The sequence below is a fragment of the Poecile atricapillus genome, chromosome 1 (assembly GCF_030490865.1).
Source record: "Poecile atricapillus isolate bPoeAtr1 chromosome 1, bPoeAtr1.hap1, whole genome shotgun sequence".
Classification (NCBI taxonomy): domain Eukaryota; kingdom Metazoa; phylum Chordata; class Aves; order Passeriformes; family Paridae; genus Poecile; species Poecile atricapillus.
Window position 1 is genome coordinate 159,569,101 of NC_081249.1, and position 20,552 is coordinate 159,589,652.

Consider the following 20,552-nt stretch of genomic DNA (forward strand, 5'->3'; position numbering starts at 1 on the left):
GCTCATATTGAAGGCAGGATGGTGGCAGATACTCCTTAAACAGTAATTACATGTGGGTATATGTGTGTTACTACAGAGGCTCCACCGGGTAACTGATACCACCTGTATAACAATGAGTAGCTCTGCTAAACTTAAAACTGCTGTTGATAATCAAACACTACTAAAAGCAGTGACAGGACTTCAGCAGCCAAAGTACAATATTCTCCCTATTCACCTGAAACAGGGAAGAGCCACTTCCCTGGCACAGGCAACAAAGCCTGCTGCAAGACCTTCACAGAGTAACTCATGATCAGAGCGTTTCTGCTGCAGCCCATCCACAAAAGTTACAGATGGGGGAAAGGGAGTGGCAGAGTGGAGGTGGATGGGAAGAACTAATGTGAAATTTTGCCTCACTTCCCTGCATCCCCACAGTTTTTCTTAGTTTTCCTCTTGGCCCTAGGTCTGAGCCAAGCACAAGGATGTATCTTGAGTGCAATGAAAATAAAGTAGCTGTAGCACTGTTTCTCTTTGGTGGTCTTAAATTGCAATGAAACATCTTTAACTTGGCAGAATCATCTATTCTTTGGATCAGCTTGGTTTATGATTGTTCCTGCCCATCAATTAATTTATAAAAGTGCTCCAAGGGAACATCAGACTAGAACAGAGAATTGAAACTCGGCAGCACTTGTCCTACCAAAGTTAAAATAAGATACGTGAGAAAAGATGATTCCTAGGACAGGCATCATTCCTCATTTTGGCCAGCAAGTGCTTCTTTCAGGACATGTAAGTAGAGCCTTTGTAGTATGATAAAGCTGATGGGCAAAGCAGCTGGGAGGAGCTGTGAAGGGCACTTTTCTCTAGACAATTTAATGAGTATCTGGTAACTGAAGAGATGTTTTTAAATCCTCCAGATTGAAAGCTGAAGTTACAAAGGATCTAGGGGCTCTCTGCAAATGGAGGTGACAAGTAGCAGTATGAAGAACTGGAGGGTATTCAAACTCTGCCTATGCCCATTATATGAGCTTGGCTACTTGCTTGTTCCTCTCCAATTCCTCAAGCATTCAGTACAATCTCATAAAAATATTCCAGCAAGTCATTTTAACACACAAAAGATTTTGTGGCTGGAACCATTATCACGAGCTGACAACAGAGCATTTCCCTATCCATTTGCATCAGAATCTCCTGCACATTGTGAAGTATATTTTGTGTATTTGCATCTTTCTTTGCTAACTACATTCTTGTTTTGTTGGAAGGTCTGTAGTTGAATTTTTTATATCAAGATATTCACTAGCCTTAGAAAGAAGACAAAGTTCTTGGTTGCATAGTGAAAAGTTTATTTAAAAGGAGTAAGTTCCAATATATTACTACAAATCAACCACAACACATCAAATATAAACAATACAAACCAATTGTAGAAGGAATGCAAGCACACTATAAATATAGACTTCATACGTGCCCTTCAGAAAGAGTCCAGTGCCACTTTTTTTTTTTTTTTTTTAGTATCCTCTTCTCTATTTAAAACTCACCTCCTGATGAGCACATGAAAAGCAAACAGTTGGCGCTGAGAACTCAATTTTGAAATCACAGGACATCAAAAATATTCACATCACATAGATAAGGACTGACAAACAACCATCACAGTTCACAAGAACATAGGTTTGAAAAAGGTATGACCAGCTACAAGGTGCTCCCCATTGAAAGCCTGTTGCTAATGGCTTGGAGCTGTGAGTGGAAAGCACCTGCTTCCCTCTGAGGAGAGCTGTTCCCAGGGCATCTCGGAGGTTTCAGGGAGGCCATCTCTAGCTATTTATCATTTCCAAATGATAAATAAACAGCTCCTAAATGTCAAGGTCATTACTTGTCAAGGTCTTCTTAGCTCTGAATTTTGTGGCTGGCATCCTGCTTCTTGCCCAAGGGACTTGACTCACCAGTCCAGATGGGTTTAAAACAGATAACCCTCACTGAGGCTCAGAAAATTCTTCCTTTCTCCTTTTCCAATAAAGGCTACATTTAATGTACAACGATTCTGAGAAAGCAACATGTAAAATCCAGAATGGAAACTAGAAAAGTCAAGGGGACACAGATCCACCATCCACCTGGCCTGATGTGCCTTCAGCTGCAACAGCACCAAAGTTTCAGAGTAAGTAGCCAGAGACTCTCTCCAGACAAATGTGGACTATTCCCCCAGAAAACTCTCCTCCTTGCAATATACATTTGACCTCTGCTATTTTATGTACCTTCTAAAATTTTATTTAATTGGTATTTACTGCAAATCAGCTTCTTTAGATAAATGCCTTAGCACTTTGCTAAACTCCTGTCTTCTTTCACAGTCTAATTAGCAATGTATTTAACACAATCAGTTCTTCATTCTGCCAGTTGTGACATTCATCATTCATCCACATGACATTGTCATATCCAATATTTTCCCAGATACGAGAAAAGTCTTTTCTTTTACACTTGTAGATATTAAAAAAAACCCAAACAAAAAGGTTTGTTGCTTTGGTCTCTCATCCACACTCAATATGCATAAGCACACACCACTCACAAGTCAGGATTTCAACACTCCTTTTAGTGAAAATTATGAAAGGCCATAAGAAACACTCTTCTAATATCTATCTAATGTTCGTCTGGTCCTTGGGTTTAGTGTCAGCATATCAAAAGGAATAGTCCTCTGGTGTTCCTAGACATCTGACAGCAGCATATGAAGGCAAAGAATGTATGGCACCAGGAAACTCAAATACCATTGTACCACTCATCTTACAGCAACAAGGCCATCTATGAACAATTAGATCTCCAGGAACAGCCCAGAGGGGCTCTCCCTGCCTGACCTTAGCGAGTACCACCCCTACCCAAATGGGCAGAGAAATAAGAAGAAATGTCTTGTATTAATGACACCTATGGTTCTTATTTCAGACATGCTCTTTGTTCCTAAGGCACCTTGTGATAAATTCTCTGTAGAGTGGTTTTAATAGGGGTAGTGAGACAAGAAGGAAAAGTACAGGCAGTGGGGATGAAAGTGAACTCATTTAGGGATTCATTCTCTACCCTAATTCCCCAAAAGAACAACAAAATCTTTTAGCAGCTAGACCTATAATAAGGTTAACCTCAAATTCATCTCACCAGGTCCAGCACTACAATAACTGACCCACTGCTGGCCATAGATGGAGGTTACATGCACACACAGGTACAAGGAGACAAACTGACAGCCACCAAGAAAGGCATGTGGCTGCCTTCTAGATTCAGTGCATAGTAACTTGACTTGCTTAGCACCTGAAGTCAGGCAACTAAGCTCTTCCTCTTAGCACATTTTCATCTTACCTGTTTGTGCATATTAAATGGATTTAATCCCAAGCATTAATTTGGTAGAAGCCTGTGTCTGACACCAGTACCCTTTCCTGAGAACATGTATTACAGGCCTCCAAAGAGTCTGAGTAAATGTAAGCAGTACCAGTAGTGGTCCTTGATTTGAGCAATTTTAACACTCTGTTCTCAATAATTTTAAACTCCTGCTGCTACATTACACCTAAAGCAAAAAAGAGAAAACAATGGAGAGCTTATTACCTTCTCTGACATAAAAAATGTCAAACAGATTAGTACCATTATTGTAACTAAACAGTTATACAAGGTAATTTTTATACAAGTCCTTTGCTAAAGGATGTATCTCTGACTGAACAGGTAGATTTTATTTAGATCTAAATTATATTCAAAACAAAATGGAAAACAATTTGTGCTTTCACAGAAGCAAAGCCAAAATGCAAAAGAAGCTTCTTCCTTGATTTAGCTTTCTGAATTTCTAGAGACAGAGGGAAAGGAAAGATATATTAAAAACCTATTTGAAATGTTCCTTCCACAGAAACAAAGAAGAAATTTTCCTTTCCTGAGGATTAATTTCCCTCTCTGAAGTGCAACTGCATTTAAACTTTATTTTTCTTTCTTGACCCAAGGTCTAATTCCAAACATGTCTATTTAAATAAGAAAGAAGAGTTTCCATAACAGCCTAAGCCAGCTAGCAGGACTGAATACAAATCCAGGAAATATACCAAACTGAAAAAATTACACATGTGAAATAAGATTATTTCTTTGAAACAACTATGGGTTTGATATTGAATGGGAATGGCTGCTGTTAATCACTAGCCACACAGCCAAGCTATTTGATTTATCACAAAATTATTAAAAACTGCATATCCTTCCAAAAAGAAGTTGTCACTTTGATAATAAATGCTATTTGAATACCTGAGAAACAACATACTTGTATCATATGGAAATACAAGAAAATGAAAAAAAAAAAAGAGGAATTATCCTGCACAACTGTGAAGCTTTCCTGAAGATTAAATATTCCTTAAACTATCTTGTGTTCATAAAAGATACCAGATACTTCTGGGAAACTTAAGCAGTGAAACAACACACACCAAATGCTTTCAGTTCCACTGCAGCAGGCCTGTGGGCAGGCTGCATTTTCAGGCTGGGCACATACTCATTGGGATGATATTCCACATTCACTGCTGCTTTTGGGCTTAAGTCAATGAGACCAGGTAGATGGGCACAGTTCCAAAAGAGTGACCCAAGCCTTATTAAAGATTGGTCCACACTTCAGAAAGCAGGGAACTGAACAATAGGTTTGCCACCTACAGTGCAATTTATCTTACCAAAACCCATTAACTAATGGATTGAAAACTGGCACATACTATCTATGTGTCAGCAAGTGATCAAAACTGGTTGTAAGGCAGGCCTTATTAATTTTTTAAAACATGACAAAACGTATTTCAAATCTTATTATGAGCAACAGACAGAAGAGGGTAGTAGCTGCAAGCTAGCAACAGGGAGGCTACAGTATAGTTTTAAATGGAGATAACCCACTAGCCTGCAACAAGCTGTGCAGCTGAAGATCAATTCTGGAACATCTCATGTACATACAAGTCAGAGTTCCCTTCAACATAAAGAAATCTTAATTAGAAAGCAAAGGAGGTGCCAAACAGGTGCTAAACATGTTAACCAGCACACACACATAGGGTTCTGCAGATCTCACAGCCAAGGACCAACAGCAATCATTGAGTGGGGCAATGCTGACACTGTGGTCAGACTGAAGGGTCTATTCCATCTTCTTCTGCTTAGTGCCTAGGGGACATTGTGCTCTCCCCTCCCACTTCTGCTCAAGCAATAGCCAGCCACAAGTGGTGGTCAGGAGGACTGACTCTGAGAAGACAGATAAGAACACAATAGTTAAGGGCCATAAGTTTTGCTCAAAAGCTTAGGACCAGTTCCACACAAGAAAACCCAAAATACTGCCTGTGTGCAAATATGACTGTAAGTCAACCATCTTACTCTAAACAGTGGACAGCCCAAGGCCTGTTACTGTCTCTTGCATGGCAGTAGGCTGTACCCCAGGATCTCCACTTGACTAGTGATGCCTCTTAGGGTTAACTTCTTGAGGCTGAGAAATTCCTTGCTAGTGAATTCTCACTAAATGCTAAATAGCACACAAAACCTTGAAATCTGAGCTAAGTGAGATACAGGATTGACTGTGCACATAATCCTTTAGACGTAAACTGCTAGCCAAGTCTGGGACTAAGTCTGGATCCAGACACACCTAAATTCCTCTCAAGGAGTTTAAGAAATAAGGAGGTCCTTTCTGAGCCTCCTGACTCAGCAGAGGGTCTCCCTGACAGTTTTGTCTGACCCTGCCCTCTATGCAGTAAACAATTAAGTATACCTTGCCATCATACCTTGTTAAATTATTGTCACATTTACTCATAAAATCATAGAATGTTTTGGATTGGAAAAGGACCTTGAATATCATCTAGTTGCAACTGCTTTCCCATGGGCAGGCACACCTTCAACTAGACCAGGCTGCTGTACCTGCAGAGCTGTGTGGGAGACAGGTTACACGTGCTGGGGTGCTGTGCCTGTGGGGCTGTGTGTGCTGGAGATGGGTTACACCTGGTTCACAGCACTGACCTGAGTGCAGGATACCTGGTGAGGAGGGAGAGGGGATGGGTTTGGAAGCCACGAGAACAGCCTTTAGAGCATATGAGGAGAACTAGGCATCCTACAGTTACTGCTGCATGTAGTGCTTCATGAGGCACAGGGGTACTGTTATCTATAAGTACTGGAGGAGTCATACATTGCAGCCACATCATGATCATTTCTGATGTTCCTGGCACAGCCCTGCCTTCCAGTCCTTGTCTGTCCAAGTATTTTGTACTGTATGTGTGTGAGCTGACTGACATGACTGATCCTGCTATCTGAATGATGCTTCATTAATCTGTCACATTTTTAATCAGTAATTTTCATTATTCTCAAACCAACACTTCAAAAAGGGTAGGGGAGTAAAATCCCCAAACATATATTTCCTTATGATTTGCTTTTTTAACTCAACTCTCCTTTAAACCAGAAGCTGTTATGAAAGGACACTGTCAATTGCAGAATGTGCTGAGTAACTCAGGTGGCCTGAGCTGCAGAAGTGTCTTCATAATACTCAACTGCTACTGCTGGATTTTGTTGTCAGCTTTTTAAGGACTTGTTTTACTATATGGGTATGAATAGTTGTGCAAAATACAATTAAACTGTTACGGCGTTTAGAGTGTTTCTAGAGGTTTCGATAATTCCGATTTTATTAGCAATGACAATTTCAATAAACTTTTAATGAAATATTTATTTTATAAAACAGCACGTGAAAAAAACTCATTTCTTAGAACTAATTATTTAAACACTCTTCTGAGTCTAAAGGCCTGAAGAGCCAAGAGATTTTTGAGAATTTCTGAATTTCTGTCTGAATTTAAATTATTGAACTTCCTCAAATTTTCCTGCTTTCACATCAGCTGTTACAGTCTGTATCAGATGGATAGAGACCATAATTTGTAAGGATACAGACCTTCTTGCCTCTTTCTCATAAGACCCACTGAATCTGGAAAAGAAGTATAGTCTCATCTCCTGACAATTTGTGACAGTTAATTCTAGCATTGACCTTATTTTCAGAGACTGCCTTGTGTTGTTAAAGCATTTACTAAATAAACCTGCCGTTTCCATGTCGTTGGTATCTTTTACTTCCTGCATCATCTGTGGGAAGAAAATTATTAGTCTAATCCTCTACTGTAAGATTTTACCTGATGCAGTCTTTTAGGTAATGGAACTAGGTGAAATTCCATAAACTTGTGACAATTTGGAATTCACAGATTGACTTAAGCTTGTACCCACTTTTACAAAAACACTTCCTTCACAAGCATTGAGTGATGAACAAAAGTATTTTTTCCTAATTAACAACATAAAATATAAGGTAAGAAACAACCTAGTGAAACCTCTAGGAAAAATGTAATTCCTATTTTTATTTCCTTCAACAGTCCTGCAAAATTTCACCATGGAGTTTCAACACCACCAAGTTTTCCCAGAGGCTGAAGAACAGACTGAAGAGCCCTGGCATTGACCATACATGTATGTGGCTGATCTTACTGCTCTGGGACATGACCAACTTCTGTATTTTATGTGCAACTTTTCTTCTGGCATTGGCCCAGTGTTTTCTGTGTGATCATAAATAGTTTTAGGGTGTTCTCCAGTGACTTGGTACAAAAGGTTCATAGAATCAGAGTACCTTGAGTTAGAAGAGACCCATCATGATCATTGAGTCCAGCTCCTGTGTCAGGACACCCCAACAATCAGAACACGCACCTGAGAGTGTTGTCCGAACACTCCTTGAACTCTGTCAGTCTGGGTGCTGTGATAACTTCCCTGGGGAGCCTGTCCCAGTGCTCAGCCACCATCTGAATGAAAAACTTTTTCCTTATACCCAACCTAAACTTCCTCTGACTCAGCTTCATGCCATTTCCTTGAGTCCTGTTACTGGTCTCAAGATTGAAGAGATCAGTGCCTGCCCCTCACAAGGAAGCTGTAACTGCAATGAGGTTTCCCCTCAGTCTCCTCTCCTCCAGCCTGAACAGACCAAGTGACCTCAGCCACTCCTCACATGGCTTCCCCTCCAGACCCTTCACCATCCTTGTGGCTCTCCTTTGGATGGTCTTTAATGGCTTAATGTCTTTTTTATATTGTGGTGATGAAAACTGCCCCCAGCACTTGAGGTGAGGCTGCCCCAGTGCAGAGCAGCAGAGGACAATCCCTCCCTTGCCCAGCTGGCCATGCTGTGCCTGATACACCCCAGGACAGGTTGGATCTCCTGGCTGCCAGGGCACTGCTGGCTCATGTTCAACTTGTCATCAACCAGGGCCCCTAGATCCCTATCTGCAGTGCTGTTCTCCAGCTTCTCATTTCCTAGGCTATACACAACACACCAACTATGAAATGTTGTGAAAACTGATTTTTTTTAATCAGCAAACAAAACACTACTACTTCTCTGTTAGAAGTGAAGTGTGTCACTCCATCAGCAATATCTAGGAACTTGATAGACAAAGGATGAAAAAAAAACCACCTTACCTAAATTGTTCAGGCCTGATTCAAGTGCTGTATGAAGGCCACAGGATGGTTCTTCATTTCATCCATGAGAGGTTAAAGGAAGGAATAGCCCTCTCCAAGCTGCTAACTGAAAGAGCATCTTGCTCTGACAGATACCAAGCCCTACTGTTTCATCTCCCTGTGCTTGACCTGCTTTAATAAGGGAGCTTTGCAGTTCCCCCCCATCCTGGTGAACACACTCTCTCTTTTGAGGAAGGTGGTTTTCTCCCCATCTCAGGGCCCAAAGCAGCAGCAACTCTGCTCCTTGCCCACTTGCCCAGAAAAGCACTGTTCTCCAAGCAATGCTCTTCCAATTTCCACTCCTCCTGCTCACAGCTTGGGCTGCTCTACTGCTTTCTCTCTTACCATTTTGACCTAGTAAGTGCTCTGGAGCAGTGAATCAGTAAGCAGAGATAGTTAAAAGTAAGCTTGAATATAGAGCAAATTGTACAGCATTACAATATACCCTTTATAGGAAATACACAGCCCTCCTATGAGAGCAAAATCTTTGGCTTTAACTACCCCAAATAATTCTGTCCATCATTTCCTCTCAGTAGAAGGAATGGACCAAGTAGAGGTGCTTTACCTGGACAATTTAAAAATAAAACTCAGAACTTTTCTAGTATCACCATGGAAAGTAATTTTTTGTCTCTGCAAAGAGGTATCAAAATGTAAATACAGCAGTATTCTTAGAAAAGAGAACTATTTCAAGTTAAAAGTATTAAAATAAACAACAATTAACATGTTTTAAAATTTATCTCTGATGGATTAGCTTTTCCTTGCTCAACTCAGCCACTACTTAAGCAGAAGGTGATAACTGATACCATCACTAGTCACCAAAACATGCCAAGAAACTTCCTAACAATACCTTTTCAACAGCAATAGCAGCTGACAAACTGCATTTCTCTGGGAGCCTTTTCCTTGCTACATATGGGTGCAATACCAGTGAACCAACATCCTGCTACTAAGAAACACTTCCTGTGTATTTATTAGTTGTATTCCAACCATTTTGTATTCATTCAGCATGGTGCTAAGTAATATCTTCTGCTTCACATCTGGATTACAGAAAAAAACTTCTGGTAATCACTGAGGTTTTAATTATCTACATATGCCTACAATCTACAGATACAACATCCAATTCTTAATCTGTGGAAAAGCCTTCTTATGGACTATGAAGTGTGCACCCTGCTCCCACCCCCTGTTCAAGCATGAGCTGTGACTGCTATTTGGGGCCCACCTGTTGTAGTACTGCCAAGTCACTGCAGCACAGAGTGCTGTTGGCCAGCTGCACTCCCACCCACTCGTGTGAGTGAAGGAAGCACTGACTGCTGGTGGCTGTAGCAATGGTAGGTGATGGGGTTACCCTGGCTAAGTGACAAGCCAGCTGTGCTTCTGGCTCACTGAAGCTAACAGCTGACCTCTAGTGACACAGATGCAGCAGGAGAGTTGGAAAAGTTATTCACAAAATAGTAACAGATTATTTTCACTTCATTTTGTAACAGCACAACAGATCAGAACCACAACCACCTGAATGTGGCTTCTGGGCAATTGCCAGCTGTGATGTGAAGGCCTAGCCCAATGCCTGCATGGAGTAGACCTCCTGAAGTTTTGGAGAAAGAGCAGCTGCCTGGGAACAACCAGGCAGTCACAACTACCTTTCTCCCCTGGGACAATGGGGAAGAAGGAAGAAGGGTGTGGGGAGAACCAGTTCAAGTCCGAAGAAGAGCTGGCAGAATTGCGCCATGGTTCTGTCACACAGCAGTGCCTGTCAGGCAGTACCAGGGCTAGGTGGCAGCCTGCTACACTCACCATCACCTGCCTGCCATCCTTGCCCCTTCCCTCCTCTTCAGCCAGTGTAGTAGACATGAAAGAACAGAGTCTTATTGCGGAGCAGAGAGTACGAGTTATCAAATTTCAGCAGGTAGATGCCCTCGCCTGGGTACTCATGGCTGCCTGCCTGTACCTCCCGATGGCTGTTCCTCCGGTACACAGGCATGATCTCTCCATAGCGGTTCCGCAGATAGCTTTTGGAACCCCGTTCCACATCACCTGCAGGGGACAGTCCTGAATGGGAGAGAGGAGACAAGTAAGTAGGCCAGAACCGCTACATAACCCAGAGAAAGACTAACAGGACCAGAATGCAACACAGACTTGCAGCTACATGGAAAGCTAACTGTGATAGCATTATCCAGAGCATCCCCTCCAACCTTTCTGCAAATAATTCCCACAAAGTCCAGTCTCCCTTATCATAACAAAGGTCATACCAAGAACCAGTTCTCTTGGGAATACTGATGGGATAGCCCTCCAGCCCAGTCTCCTCTCTTTTTTAGCTTACCTTTGAGACACCTCACTGCTTTTATACATGCAAGTCCTACCATACAGACTTGAAGCAAAGAGAAGCAGGAAAGATCTTTGCTGTTACCTCATAGTGTTTATGGCCTTAATTCACTTCTCCAAGAGAATTCCTCATAAAGGAACCTACCCCTATTTACAGGGCCTGCAAAATTCAGACACAAACCCCCAAGCTACACTGGTCACACATACACTGAAGCCACAAAACAGGCAACATTACTGTGTGTTTCCCAATTACAGTGACACAGCTAGCAAACATTTCAAATACAGTCAGAAGGAGCTACTGATGTACAGGGGGAAAAAAAGAAAAAAACAAACAACAAGCAAACTTCCCCATCCCCCCAACAAACAACAACAAACACCACCACCCCCAAAAAATAACCAAAAACAAAGAAAAAACCAAACAAACAAAAACCAAAACAACAAATAAACAAAACCCCCCAAAAAACAATACCCAAAACAAAATCTTCTTGCCTCCACTCACCACCAGACATTTCTCAGTCTGAGAGTCTAACAAAAAGAATCAGGTTAAAATTTCAGACTTTCATCTTTATCAGCTAGAAGTTGACTGAGTGACTTCTGATCTTATTTTTCCATGTGTTCAATTTTAAGAATGCTCTTGGAGAGGACAGCCATTAACATATGCTGAAGCAGAAAGGGCCAAATGCTTTCTAATCACTCTAACCAAGAGCCCAAAAGGCTGTAGAGATAGCAAACGGGCTGACTAAACAAAGTAGATGGAAATTATAGCATCTGACAAATACTCTCAGCAGCATGGCAATAAGCAACACAAATTAACCTTTATAAGATCTGCACTAACCTTCAATTTCCTCGTCCTCCTCTTCATCCTCCTCATCACTGGATTCACTGACCTGAACAGTAATGGCAGTGCTAGTAACTGTGGTCCAGTCAAAATAGACTCCAAACCCAATGTCATAGTCATCTGTAGCAAACTCCCAGCAAATGCATTTCCCATCAGGATGGGTTGGAACACGGACTGTCACCACCTCGCCTCTCTTCACCACCATCCGGCCATTCTTCTCCTTTCCTATCTTGGCTTTGAATTCCTTCATCTTCTCAGTGGTCCACATGGTGGGTGCAGCCAGAGGGGGAGGCTGAGCTGAGACAAGGGAAAAGTCACAGGCTTACATGACTTTTTACTATTAACTGTTGCCTGAAAACAGTGAAGCTATTTCTGGTACGGGACCTGCATTCTGGGGCCTGCTCCCAAAAGCCCCAGATGTGAAGTTTCTCCACTCACTAGCCAGGAGCCCAAATTTCCAGCAGGAATTAGAAGTATCTCCAGGACAGTCTCTGCTCTTCTAGCAAGGGCAGTCACTTAAAAAGTTACCCAAACAACAGCTCTGCCTTTAGGACTCACCTTTTCTCTGCTCCCCAAGGAGGTCTGCGGTCTCCAGCTCAGCTGAAAGGATATCCACAGCACCAGTGTGATCTGACTGAATCATGACTATATCCCCTACTCCCTGAGGTACATGGTAGCTGGTTAATGGAACAGCTTCCTGCACAAAGGACATAAGAAATATTGTCACAGAGACCATTCCGGTTAAAAAGTCTCTGCCTAGATTTGAAACAACTCAGTAGTAACACAGGCATCTTTATGAAACCAAGTCAGACCTGCAGAAGCTTCTATTATTAGTGTAGGCTAGCTCTGAGACACCTCTCAGCATTGTTTTCCCCACTGCACCAAGTAATGAACTTTGAAGTCAAAGCTGCATTAGTTTCACTGATTTCACTCCCCTTGGCCTCCCCAGGAGTCCTGGGCAGGCACATTTTTGCACTTGCATCAGAGTTAATTGTCACCCCTCAACAAAACAAAAAATTTATAGATTTAGCTGATTATTCTTGGAAAGAATTCCCAACACACAATCTCTCTAGGGAGAGCCTTTCAGCTCTGTGTGCATCTAGACTACAGCCACAATCAAACTGTCATTGCTGCATCCCAGTTAGAAGTCCATCTGGTTCACTAGGGCTGCTCTTATGCAAAGTCACAGATCCTGAACTCGGTGTCACTTACACAGGTTTTCCTGACTCTATCTGTAAGGCAAATAAACTGGCTGCTCACAAGAAGAAACAAGGGCTTTTCAGTTCCCTCTTCTATAAATCTGCAAGAATGGAATTTCCAGAAGCAACAGGTAAGAGCAGAAGGTAAGAATTACCTTGAAGCCTCAGTAAGCAAGGAAGCAAGGACTAGCAGAAGACACAAGAGAGATTTTGGAAATTAGACTGTTACTGTTTATCTCCCACTAATGCACAGGAAAAAATGTAACTGAATCTATGTTAATACTACTTTTATCTTAACACAGCCCCTGCAGCCTCAATCCCATAGCGACAAGCACAGTAGTAGGTAGGGTGGGAGAACTGTTGCTGCACTTCTTTGTTCTCAGACATAAGAAACATCCATCTACCTTTCTGAGAGACTGGACTTGGTCAGGCAGCTTCTCCTCTAGTTCAGCCACTTTCTGGTACCCCAGTGTGCCAGTTTCTTCCTTCGAGTGCTCTGTTGTGCCCGTGCTCAGGTGTGCCCCAGCCTGTGACCTTTGGAGGAAGAGAGGAATACAATTCAGCACTTGCACCCAGGGCACAGCCAGCAGAGGAATCACTGCTCTGGACCTGAAATTACAACAAACTGCAAGAACAAGCTTCTGTGATCAGCACCTGCCAACTGGGCAAAGAACGCCTGCCCACCCCAGTCCTGCCATCTCTGCATGATTACCTTCCATGTGAGCCAGGGGGAGCAACTTCAGTGGGATACTCCATATTTACCGTCCTTTAGATAGCAGAGATTCACTGCACTCACCTCACAGCACGCTGGTTCACCAACAGGACACTAAGGACAGACATCAGTAGCAACTTTTCTGCCCAAGAAAGGACAACTTCTTTTATGCCAGCTACTGCATGGCATCTGCATACTCCCTCAAAGGTCAGCTGGATCAGTGAAAGAATTCAGAACCATTTTGACAGCCATCCTAAGAATGCCATCTATTTAAGTGGCCCATTATGCTTTTTTTACTATGCCTTTTCCTACTGCAATCCCAACAGATACAGGGGGCACCCAAGTGTCTCTGCCATATTCAAATATACTCCACAGATAAGCAAGAAGTAAGACATACAATGGGCAGCACAATAACTTAAGCAAAGAGGTCTGAGTACTGCACTGTAACAAAATAAAATGGACATGCTAAAATAATACGAATGGTACATAGCAGGAAAAGAATGGGCAAGAAAGGAAATGTCTCTGGTATTTATTCTCTGTTGAGGTTTTCTTCTAAATTATATTGAAAAAAATTGCTGCATGTTGTCTATAGCTAGATTTATAATCCCAAACAAGCTCATACGCCAGAAGAGTGTCCTTTGTAATGCTATCATTACATATGTGAAACTACTATGAGAAGCAACCTAGTATTAAATAAGAATATAAATATTTGCACTTTTAAAAATCAAAATCTTCTCACAGCACTATAAAACCAATGTCAACTGCCTTGCTTTAAAGGATCAGAAACATGAGAACACGGCATTAACGGAAAAAGATGTATTTCTTCAAATGTCTCCTTTCAGAAATGAGAAATATTCTCATTAGCAAGGAAGCATGCTAGGAGTATAGTTTGGAATAATTAAAAATAAAATAAAATATACACAGCTCAATTAAGACTCATTCTGCATCCACAGAGAAGACTTGAACAGGGCAAATGTGGCTTTTATTTTCAAATTGTTATTTCTATGGCACTACAGAATTTATCCAGCTTCTACCAAATCTACTGACAGTAGGCATGCTCAATTATTAAAGTATTCTTCAGATAGGATATAGAAAATTTCCCCCTGAAAATGTACTAGCTCTTACAATGAATTGTAAAACTGCATAGGGTTCCTTTCAAGCTGAATGACTGTGATTTGAATAGCTGAGCCATGAACTACATTTCACAAGCTTTGAAACAACCTTGAAGCCTGTAAGAACAGGTCCTCCCATACTGATTCCGGTATACACTGTCCCGAAGCAGAAAATTCAGTCTCCAGTCCCTTCTTTTTACCTGCACAGAACAAACTGCCATACGGAAGAGGTCACAGGAGTGAAACAGACTGCCACGCATGTGGGCCACAATACACAAAAAGGTTTTCCTACCCGCTCTGCGAAGTACTGGACTCCAAAGAATCAACTAGCTGATCTGCAGGCTCTGTCTTTTGGGCTGAGTCTTCATTTTCTAGCAACGAACAAAATATAGGAAGAGAAGGTGAAATAAGTGTTGGTGTTTATAATACACTGACAGGAAAAAAAAACCTGCAGGCAGCACTCAGACACTGACAAGGTCACAGAGTGTGGAACAAAGACCTGTGCCAACCAGTTTTTCGTGTTATGAGCTGTATCTAGAACCTTGCGGAACAATGATTTTTAATGGCTTCAACCCTAGGAACTGGGGAACAAAAACCTACACATGTTTTTGGTGTAAAGCCATTCTCAGAAGCAGGGTTCATTCAGGAACTACTAATCCCAGCTTTAGAAGGACAAAACAAGGCCAAATTTCATCATGTAAAGCCGAGCTGACAAAGCCCTGGAAAAAACAATCATGCAGCAGTTCACAGAGGACATTGACGAGATGGAAATTCCTAGGTCGGTGCTTAAAGGACCGTCTATAAAAATGGCTCCTGGTCTTCCCCGAGTCTCCTGAACTCAGGCAAAGCTCTGATCCCATACGACTGCGGTACGCGCTTCACAGCCCTGCTCTCCGACCTCGTTAAGGCAGTGGACAGAGCACGGACAAGTTCCAGCTTTGGCAGGATGCTGATGCCTCTCGGAGCCGCTGGCCGTTCTCAGGAGTCAGGGCTGGAAGGAGACAGCTCCAGCCCGGGCGCACGCAGCCCACGGCAGAGTCCAGCTCCCAGCTATACGGGGCCTCTCTCACCGGGGAACGCACAAACCTCCCTCAATCCTCTCTCTGCCTGCCGCACCGGGAGGAACTCTTGCTGCAGTTCCAGGCTCCCGAGCGGCAGGTGAGCAGGCGAGCCGCGCAGAGACCACAGCCCGCCCCTCTCCGCCCAGCCCGGGCACAGCCGGCACCGCGGGCGGCACCCGGGCGCTGCTGTCCGCAGCGGGCACCGCACCGCCACCGCACGGAGCTGCCACCCGGAAACACGGCTTCGCCGGCAGAAACGAGCAAACCCATCACGTAAAGGAAGCTCTCCCCGTAAGGCCAACGCTAAAGAGGCGCCGCCGGGCTGCCCCCTGCCCTGCCCAGTCCGTACCTGCGGGGTCCCGGGGCGCGGTGTCGCCGCCCGGGGGCTCGGGGCGGGAGCCGGCGGAGAGCGCGTCCGACATGGGCACGGCTCGGCGGGCGGCCGGAAACACCCGAGCGGGCCCGGAGCGGGGAGGCCGGAAACACCCGAGCGGGGGGGACGGAAACTCCCGAGCGAGCGCGTGCGAGCCGGGCCGCAGGGAGGTGGCGGCGCCGCGGTGCTCATCCCTCAGCCTCCCCCCTCGACAACGCAGCCAATCAACATTTAGTTCTGCAGAGCCGCGGGGCGCGGACGGCGTTGCAGGCTGACAGCAGGGAGGGAGTGGCGGAAGGGAGAAGGGGGAGCACCACCAGGAAGTGCTGGTTGTCAAGGTAACGGGTTCCCCGACAGACGCGTTGCCGTGGTGGCCTGGGGATGTGGGAATGGAGCCGCGCCCGGGTCCCGCGGGGCCTGGAGTGGCTGAAGAGCCGCAGCCTGAGCCCGGGGGCGCGGGGGGACCGCGGTCCTTCTGCCCCTTCTTGGCCTGGAGCGCCGAGGAAGTGGCTGAGTGGGTGGCGCAGCTCGGCTTCCCCCAGTACGAGGTTCGGGCCTGAACCCGGGGTGTGTGTGTATGTGAGCGTGTGCGTGTGCGAGCGGCAGAGGGGCGGTAGTGGCAGATGGCGATCCGCCTTTCCCTCCGCTTTCCTGCCCAGGAATGCTTCAGGGCCAACGGCATCACCGGCCGGCGCCTCATCCACGTGAACTGCTCCAACCTGCCCGCCATGGGCGTCACGGACTTCGGCCACATGCAGGTGCGCCCGGCTGCGGCTCCCGGAGCTCCCTCAGCCCCTCGGCTGGCCCTGCCTGCTGGCAGGCGGGCTGGGCTGTGGCCTGTGTGCCCGGGCAGAGCGCCGATTCAAAGAGTGAGCCTGAAACTGGACAACCGAATTTATACAGTCATAGTTTTAGAGTATAGGTCTATTCAGGTCTTTAGCTGGCTGCAGATTTAGGGCTTCTTCTCTGGGGCACCAGAAGTGCTTAGCCTTTCTTTAAGCGTATGTTGCCCTCTGGCCCCATAAAATTGCTTAGCAAGATGTGAGCACCACATGCTCAGAAAAATTTTTAAATCATTTTCCACTTACTGATTTGTAGAACTTTGTAGAAAACCTAGTTAAATTTAACCTGCAGCAATTGAACCACTGATCTCAAGCAGCAAAAGGGCCACTCATTTTTATTTCCTTCTTTTACGCTTTGCTGGGCACAAACAGGAACTCTGTCTCTTCCTCACGTTATGATCACGCAATTGGTCTTTTTCCTTTCAACCCTAAATATTTTCTTTAACAAACACTGATAATTAAGGCTGAATTTCAAGGCTACACTCTGGTCTTCCAAAGCTTCCTAAAAATTCAGAAAATCAACAAGTTAACTTAAATTTCGCTACCCTCTTTCCCTCCCTTAGTGGAAACCACAGAGGGACTGCATTTACAGAGCCAAATCATCTGTTTTGCATCACAGCTTGAGGTTGCTTTCACCAGAAAACACAGGTAGAAGTTCAAACCCAGAAGAAAGAAGAAGCATTATGCTCCAGTGACTAGAGTATTAAAACTATTTTATTCTACAGTACCAAAATGCAATTTCACCACAGTCCTGTCTGGTTGCACAATCTTAATTGTTTGTTTGAAACTTAAGCTACCAAAAACATTAACTAGTGCCATGACTTTGCCTGTTGAGAGAAAGGCATCAATTTAACACTAAATTTTTCAGACAGCAAACCTCCGGAAATATTTTGCTACAAGCAGATAGAGACTGTAGTCATTAGTGCTTTCCAAAAGTGGAAGAATTTTATAGGCTTTGTAAGCCTCACCCTCATACTGGAATATAAGGATTAGGTATGGTGTTAGTTCAACTGCTGAGTAATACCAGGCCGTGGGTTAGACATACCAACTGTAAGCCATTCTTCCTCTTGTAGGAACTGAAATTCCTCTAGATAAGCTATAGAGAGGCAAGCTTGGAAGTGAGACTGTCTCAGTAATATTTTCCAAAGCTTGCAAGTAAATTGGGAACATCTCACACACTTCAGTGGAACCTAGATATTCTCAAAGGCAGTTATTTGTGTTTTAAAGAACTTTATTCTGACAGAATCCAAGTATGCAGAGCTCTGCAGGATGTTGCCCTTTGGGTCTTTCAGGAAGTGTCTACTAGAGCAGGTGAAAAGTTAAAGCCACAATTTCCCAACAAGAAATATAAATGAAAGGCTGATACAGTTACTATAGAAATAAGAGTGATAACATCAGCTCAGCAAGAAACTGTTTTCAGTTTAGGGGAAATGGCAGTTTGGTAGAGAATTACAGCTAATTATGTGGAAGCTATGCAGTGTGGACGAGTGACACTACTGCTGGTTTTAATCCCACTGTGCTGGTATTTTAAATATCAAAACCACTCAAGATACAAGTCTGGTGTTCTTTTGTTATCACAAAAAGTAGGGTACTACTTTTCAGAGTCAAGCTAAAGTTGGTGGGAAAGTTTTGAGCAAATACTCTGAGAGATCAGTAAAACCTTGCAAATTGTATTGTCATATTCAATCAAATTAGATAGTTAAATTCTCAGAAGTTACTTCAAAAACAATGGTAAGGCTCTGCTCACTCACAGTTCCAGCTGGCTCAGACAACCATACATTTTCTAAATTAACAATATGACTTTTTGCTAATTATTTTTACACCTTTGTGTAGATTGTCATTCGCATTATAATTTAACAAACAGCAATGATTTTGCATTAAGCAGAAGAGACTGCAGTTCATTCACCCATAACTTGTTTGTCCTTGAAGTGTAAGGACGAAAGCAGAACTATATATATGCCATTAAGAGACCAAATGTGATGCCATCACTGATAGTAAATCTGGAGAGAAGGTGATATGCACTGCTTTTACATGTCACGAGGCTTATGGATTCAGATCCCCCTTACGTTGCAACTTCAAGCATGAAACTGTACCAAAATTCACAATATCACTTTTTCCTGCTGCTCTGATATGGAATGGTTTTAGATGCTGCCCTGTTGTCTTGGTTTGAGAAATGAGAATTTCTGGTGTTTCATATTGTATTTCAGGAAATTTCACGACACGTGCGAGAGTTGCTGGGGATTGAGGAGCCTCTCTTCAGCAGATCCATTGCCCTCCCGTACAGAGACAGTATGGGTCTCTTCCTAGAGGGAAAGGCACCAACAGGAGAGAAAGCAGATGCCCTCACTTTTTCACAGTTTATCCAAAAAGCAGGACTGGAACCCTATACTACAGTTCCTTCTTTTCAAGGATCCCAGACCATGGTGGGAGTGGTTACTCTCCCTGCATCACAGGACATGCAGAGGCAGAATTAGAGACTCATGCTGCACTTTTGCCTTCATAAGAAGCTCAACAACCACAGCAGACTGTACCCTTATTACCTTGCAGATTGTTCAAGGATGTACAATTCCACCTTTTCACAATTACAGAAAATTCTGCACTGCACTGCCACTGCAACTCTTAGACATTTTATTACATCAAACCCATTCTCACATTGTCTCTTTTCTGCAATTCTTCATTTGCTTACAGGAATTAAGTGAAGTGGAGGTTGTAGATCAGACTGTACTATTGTCTTTCACTTCTGCTTCACAGTTGATTAAAAAAGACCAAAAAACAATCATTGACATATTTTAGGCACAAGTGATTGATAAGAACTTCCCAGATGCTCAAGTGAATAGATTTCTCCCAGGCTTCAGTGTCTACAGACTGGGCTTGCTCTAATACCAGATATAAAATAAATTGCATATACAATAACTGCTATACAGGTGGGGCGACAGCTGCTGTCAGCAATCATAATTAAGCAAGGGGTCTAAGTGCAACATGCATAACTAATCTTTGGCCTCACCAAAGAAATTATTTCCTGTGAAGCAAAACTAGGCAGGCAGTGTTTTATCATGGTAAACAGTACTGAAACACAAAAGATGGTGGCAGAAAGTACAAAAGAACAGTAAACTAGAGAATTTAGGGAATAAGAATTGCTTTGTCCCGGGTGGATTTGGACAGAGTATCCAGTTACCTCCTTTTTTTTCTTGAAGGACATATATAGTCTGTGGTGGTGAGGGTGGAATGCATTATCACCAGCAAGGAAGTAGAAGTAAGTGCTGATGAAAGCCTGGCTCAACAGAAAGAGCACTCCTGACTAAATCGCTAGTACGTTGTCAGGATACAATGGCTTTCTCAAGATCCCCCATGGGGAATAAAAAAATACAACAAAAAAAGACTGAACCTGATCCTGTTTAGTTTGTTAAACCAAAGCTGGAGCCACTACAAAATAACTGTAATTTGGTTTTGTAATTCAGTTTTGTATTGAAGCTGCAGTAGAAACTAAATGAAACTGAAGCAGTTCATAGGGCAAGACTATGTATTAAGCAAATTCAGACAAAAAAACCACAAACAATAGAAAAGCTCAGGCAACCAGGGATAAGCAAGTTTGCTGAGCAATGCAGAGAGTGAAACTCATAGAAGAAAATGTGTACATAGGGTTATTGGCTGGAATAGTTT

The 20,552-nt window shown here is 43.4% G+C and overlaps 2 protein-coding genes across 4 annotated transcripts; one reads left to right on the forward strand and one right to left on the reverse strand.

Annotated features, from left to right (window-relative positions):
• Positions 1 to 1,296: 1,296 nt before the first annotated feature.
• On the reverse strand, positions 1,297 to 16,386 carry TMED8 (transmembrane p24 trafficking protein family member 8). Of its 2 annotated transcripts, XM_058829800.1 has the most exons (7): positions 16,027 to 16,386; positions 14,909 to 14,987; positions 13,197 to 13,326; positions 12,152 to 12,290; positions 11,591 to 11,890; positions 10,228 to 10,482; positions 1,297 to 5,172 (listed from the first exon to the last, which is right to left on the reverse strand). In XM_058829800.1, exons 1-6 carry the CDS (start codon positions 16,097 to 16,099, stop codon positions 10,265 to 10,267), a joined length of 939 nt encoding a protein of 312 aa, XP_058685783.1. In that variant the 5' UTR covers positions 16,100 to 16,386; the 3' UTR covers positions 1,297 to 5,172; positions 10,228 to 10,264. The 2 variants fall into 2 exon arrangements, with proteins under 2 accessions (XP_058685783.1, XP_058685782.1); XM_058829799.1 differs by having other exon boundaries at positions 1,297 to 10,482.
• Positions 16,387 to 16,394: 8 nt separating this feature from the next.
• SAMD15 (sterile alpha motif domain containing 15) lies at positions 16,395 to 19,366 on the forward strand. Of its 2 annotated transcripts, XM_058829805.1 has the most exons (3): positions 16,395 to 16,598; positions 16,710 to 16,808; positions 19,100 to 19,366. In XM_058829805.1, exons 1-3 carry the CDS (start codon positions 16,440 to 16,442, stop codon positions 19,364 to 19,366), a joined length of 525 nt encoding a protein of 174 aa, XP_058685788.1. In that variant the 5' UTR covers positions 16,395 to 16,439. The 2 variants fall into 2 exon arrangements, with proteins under 2 accessions (XP_058685788.1, XP_058685789.1); XM_058829806.1 differs by lacking the exon at positions 16,710 to 16,808.
• The last annotated feature ends 1,186 nt before the right edge of the window (positions 19,367 to 20,552 follow it).

Coding starts and splice junctions, on each gene's coding strand:
- TMED8 (XM_058829800.1), bottom strand. CDS start 16,099: ATGTCGGACGCGCTCTCCGCCGGCTCCCGCCCCGAGCCCCCGGGCGGC. Junction 14,988..16,026: donor CGCGCCCCGGGACCCCGCAG/GTACGGACTGGG, acceptor GTTCGTTGCTAG/AAAATGAAGACTCAGCCCAA. Junction 10,483..11,590: donor GGAGGACGAGGAAATTGAAG/GTTAGTGCAGAT, acceptor TCTCCCATTCAG/GACTGTCCCCTGCAGGTGAT.
- SAMD15 (XM_058829805.1), top strand. CDS start 16,440: ATGGAGCCGCGCCCGGGTCCCGCGGGGCCTGGAGTGGCTGAAGAGCCG. Junction 16,599..16,709: donor TCGGCTTCCCCCAGTACGAG/GTTCGGGCCTGA, acceptor TTTCCTGCCCAG/GAATGCTTCAGGGCCAACGG. Junction 16,809..19,099: donor CGGACTTCGGCCACATGCAG/GTGCGCCCGGCT, acceptor ATTGTATTTCAG/GAAATTTCACGACACGTGCG.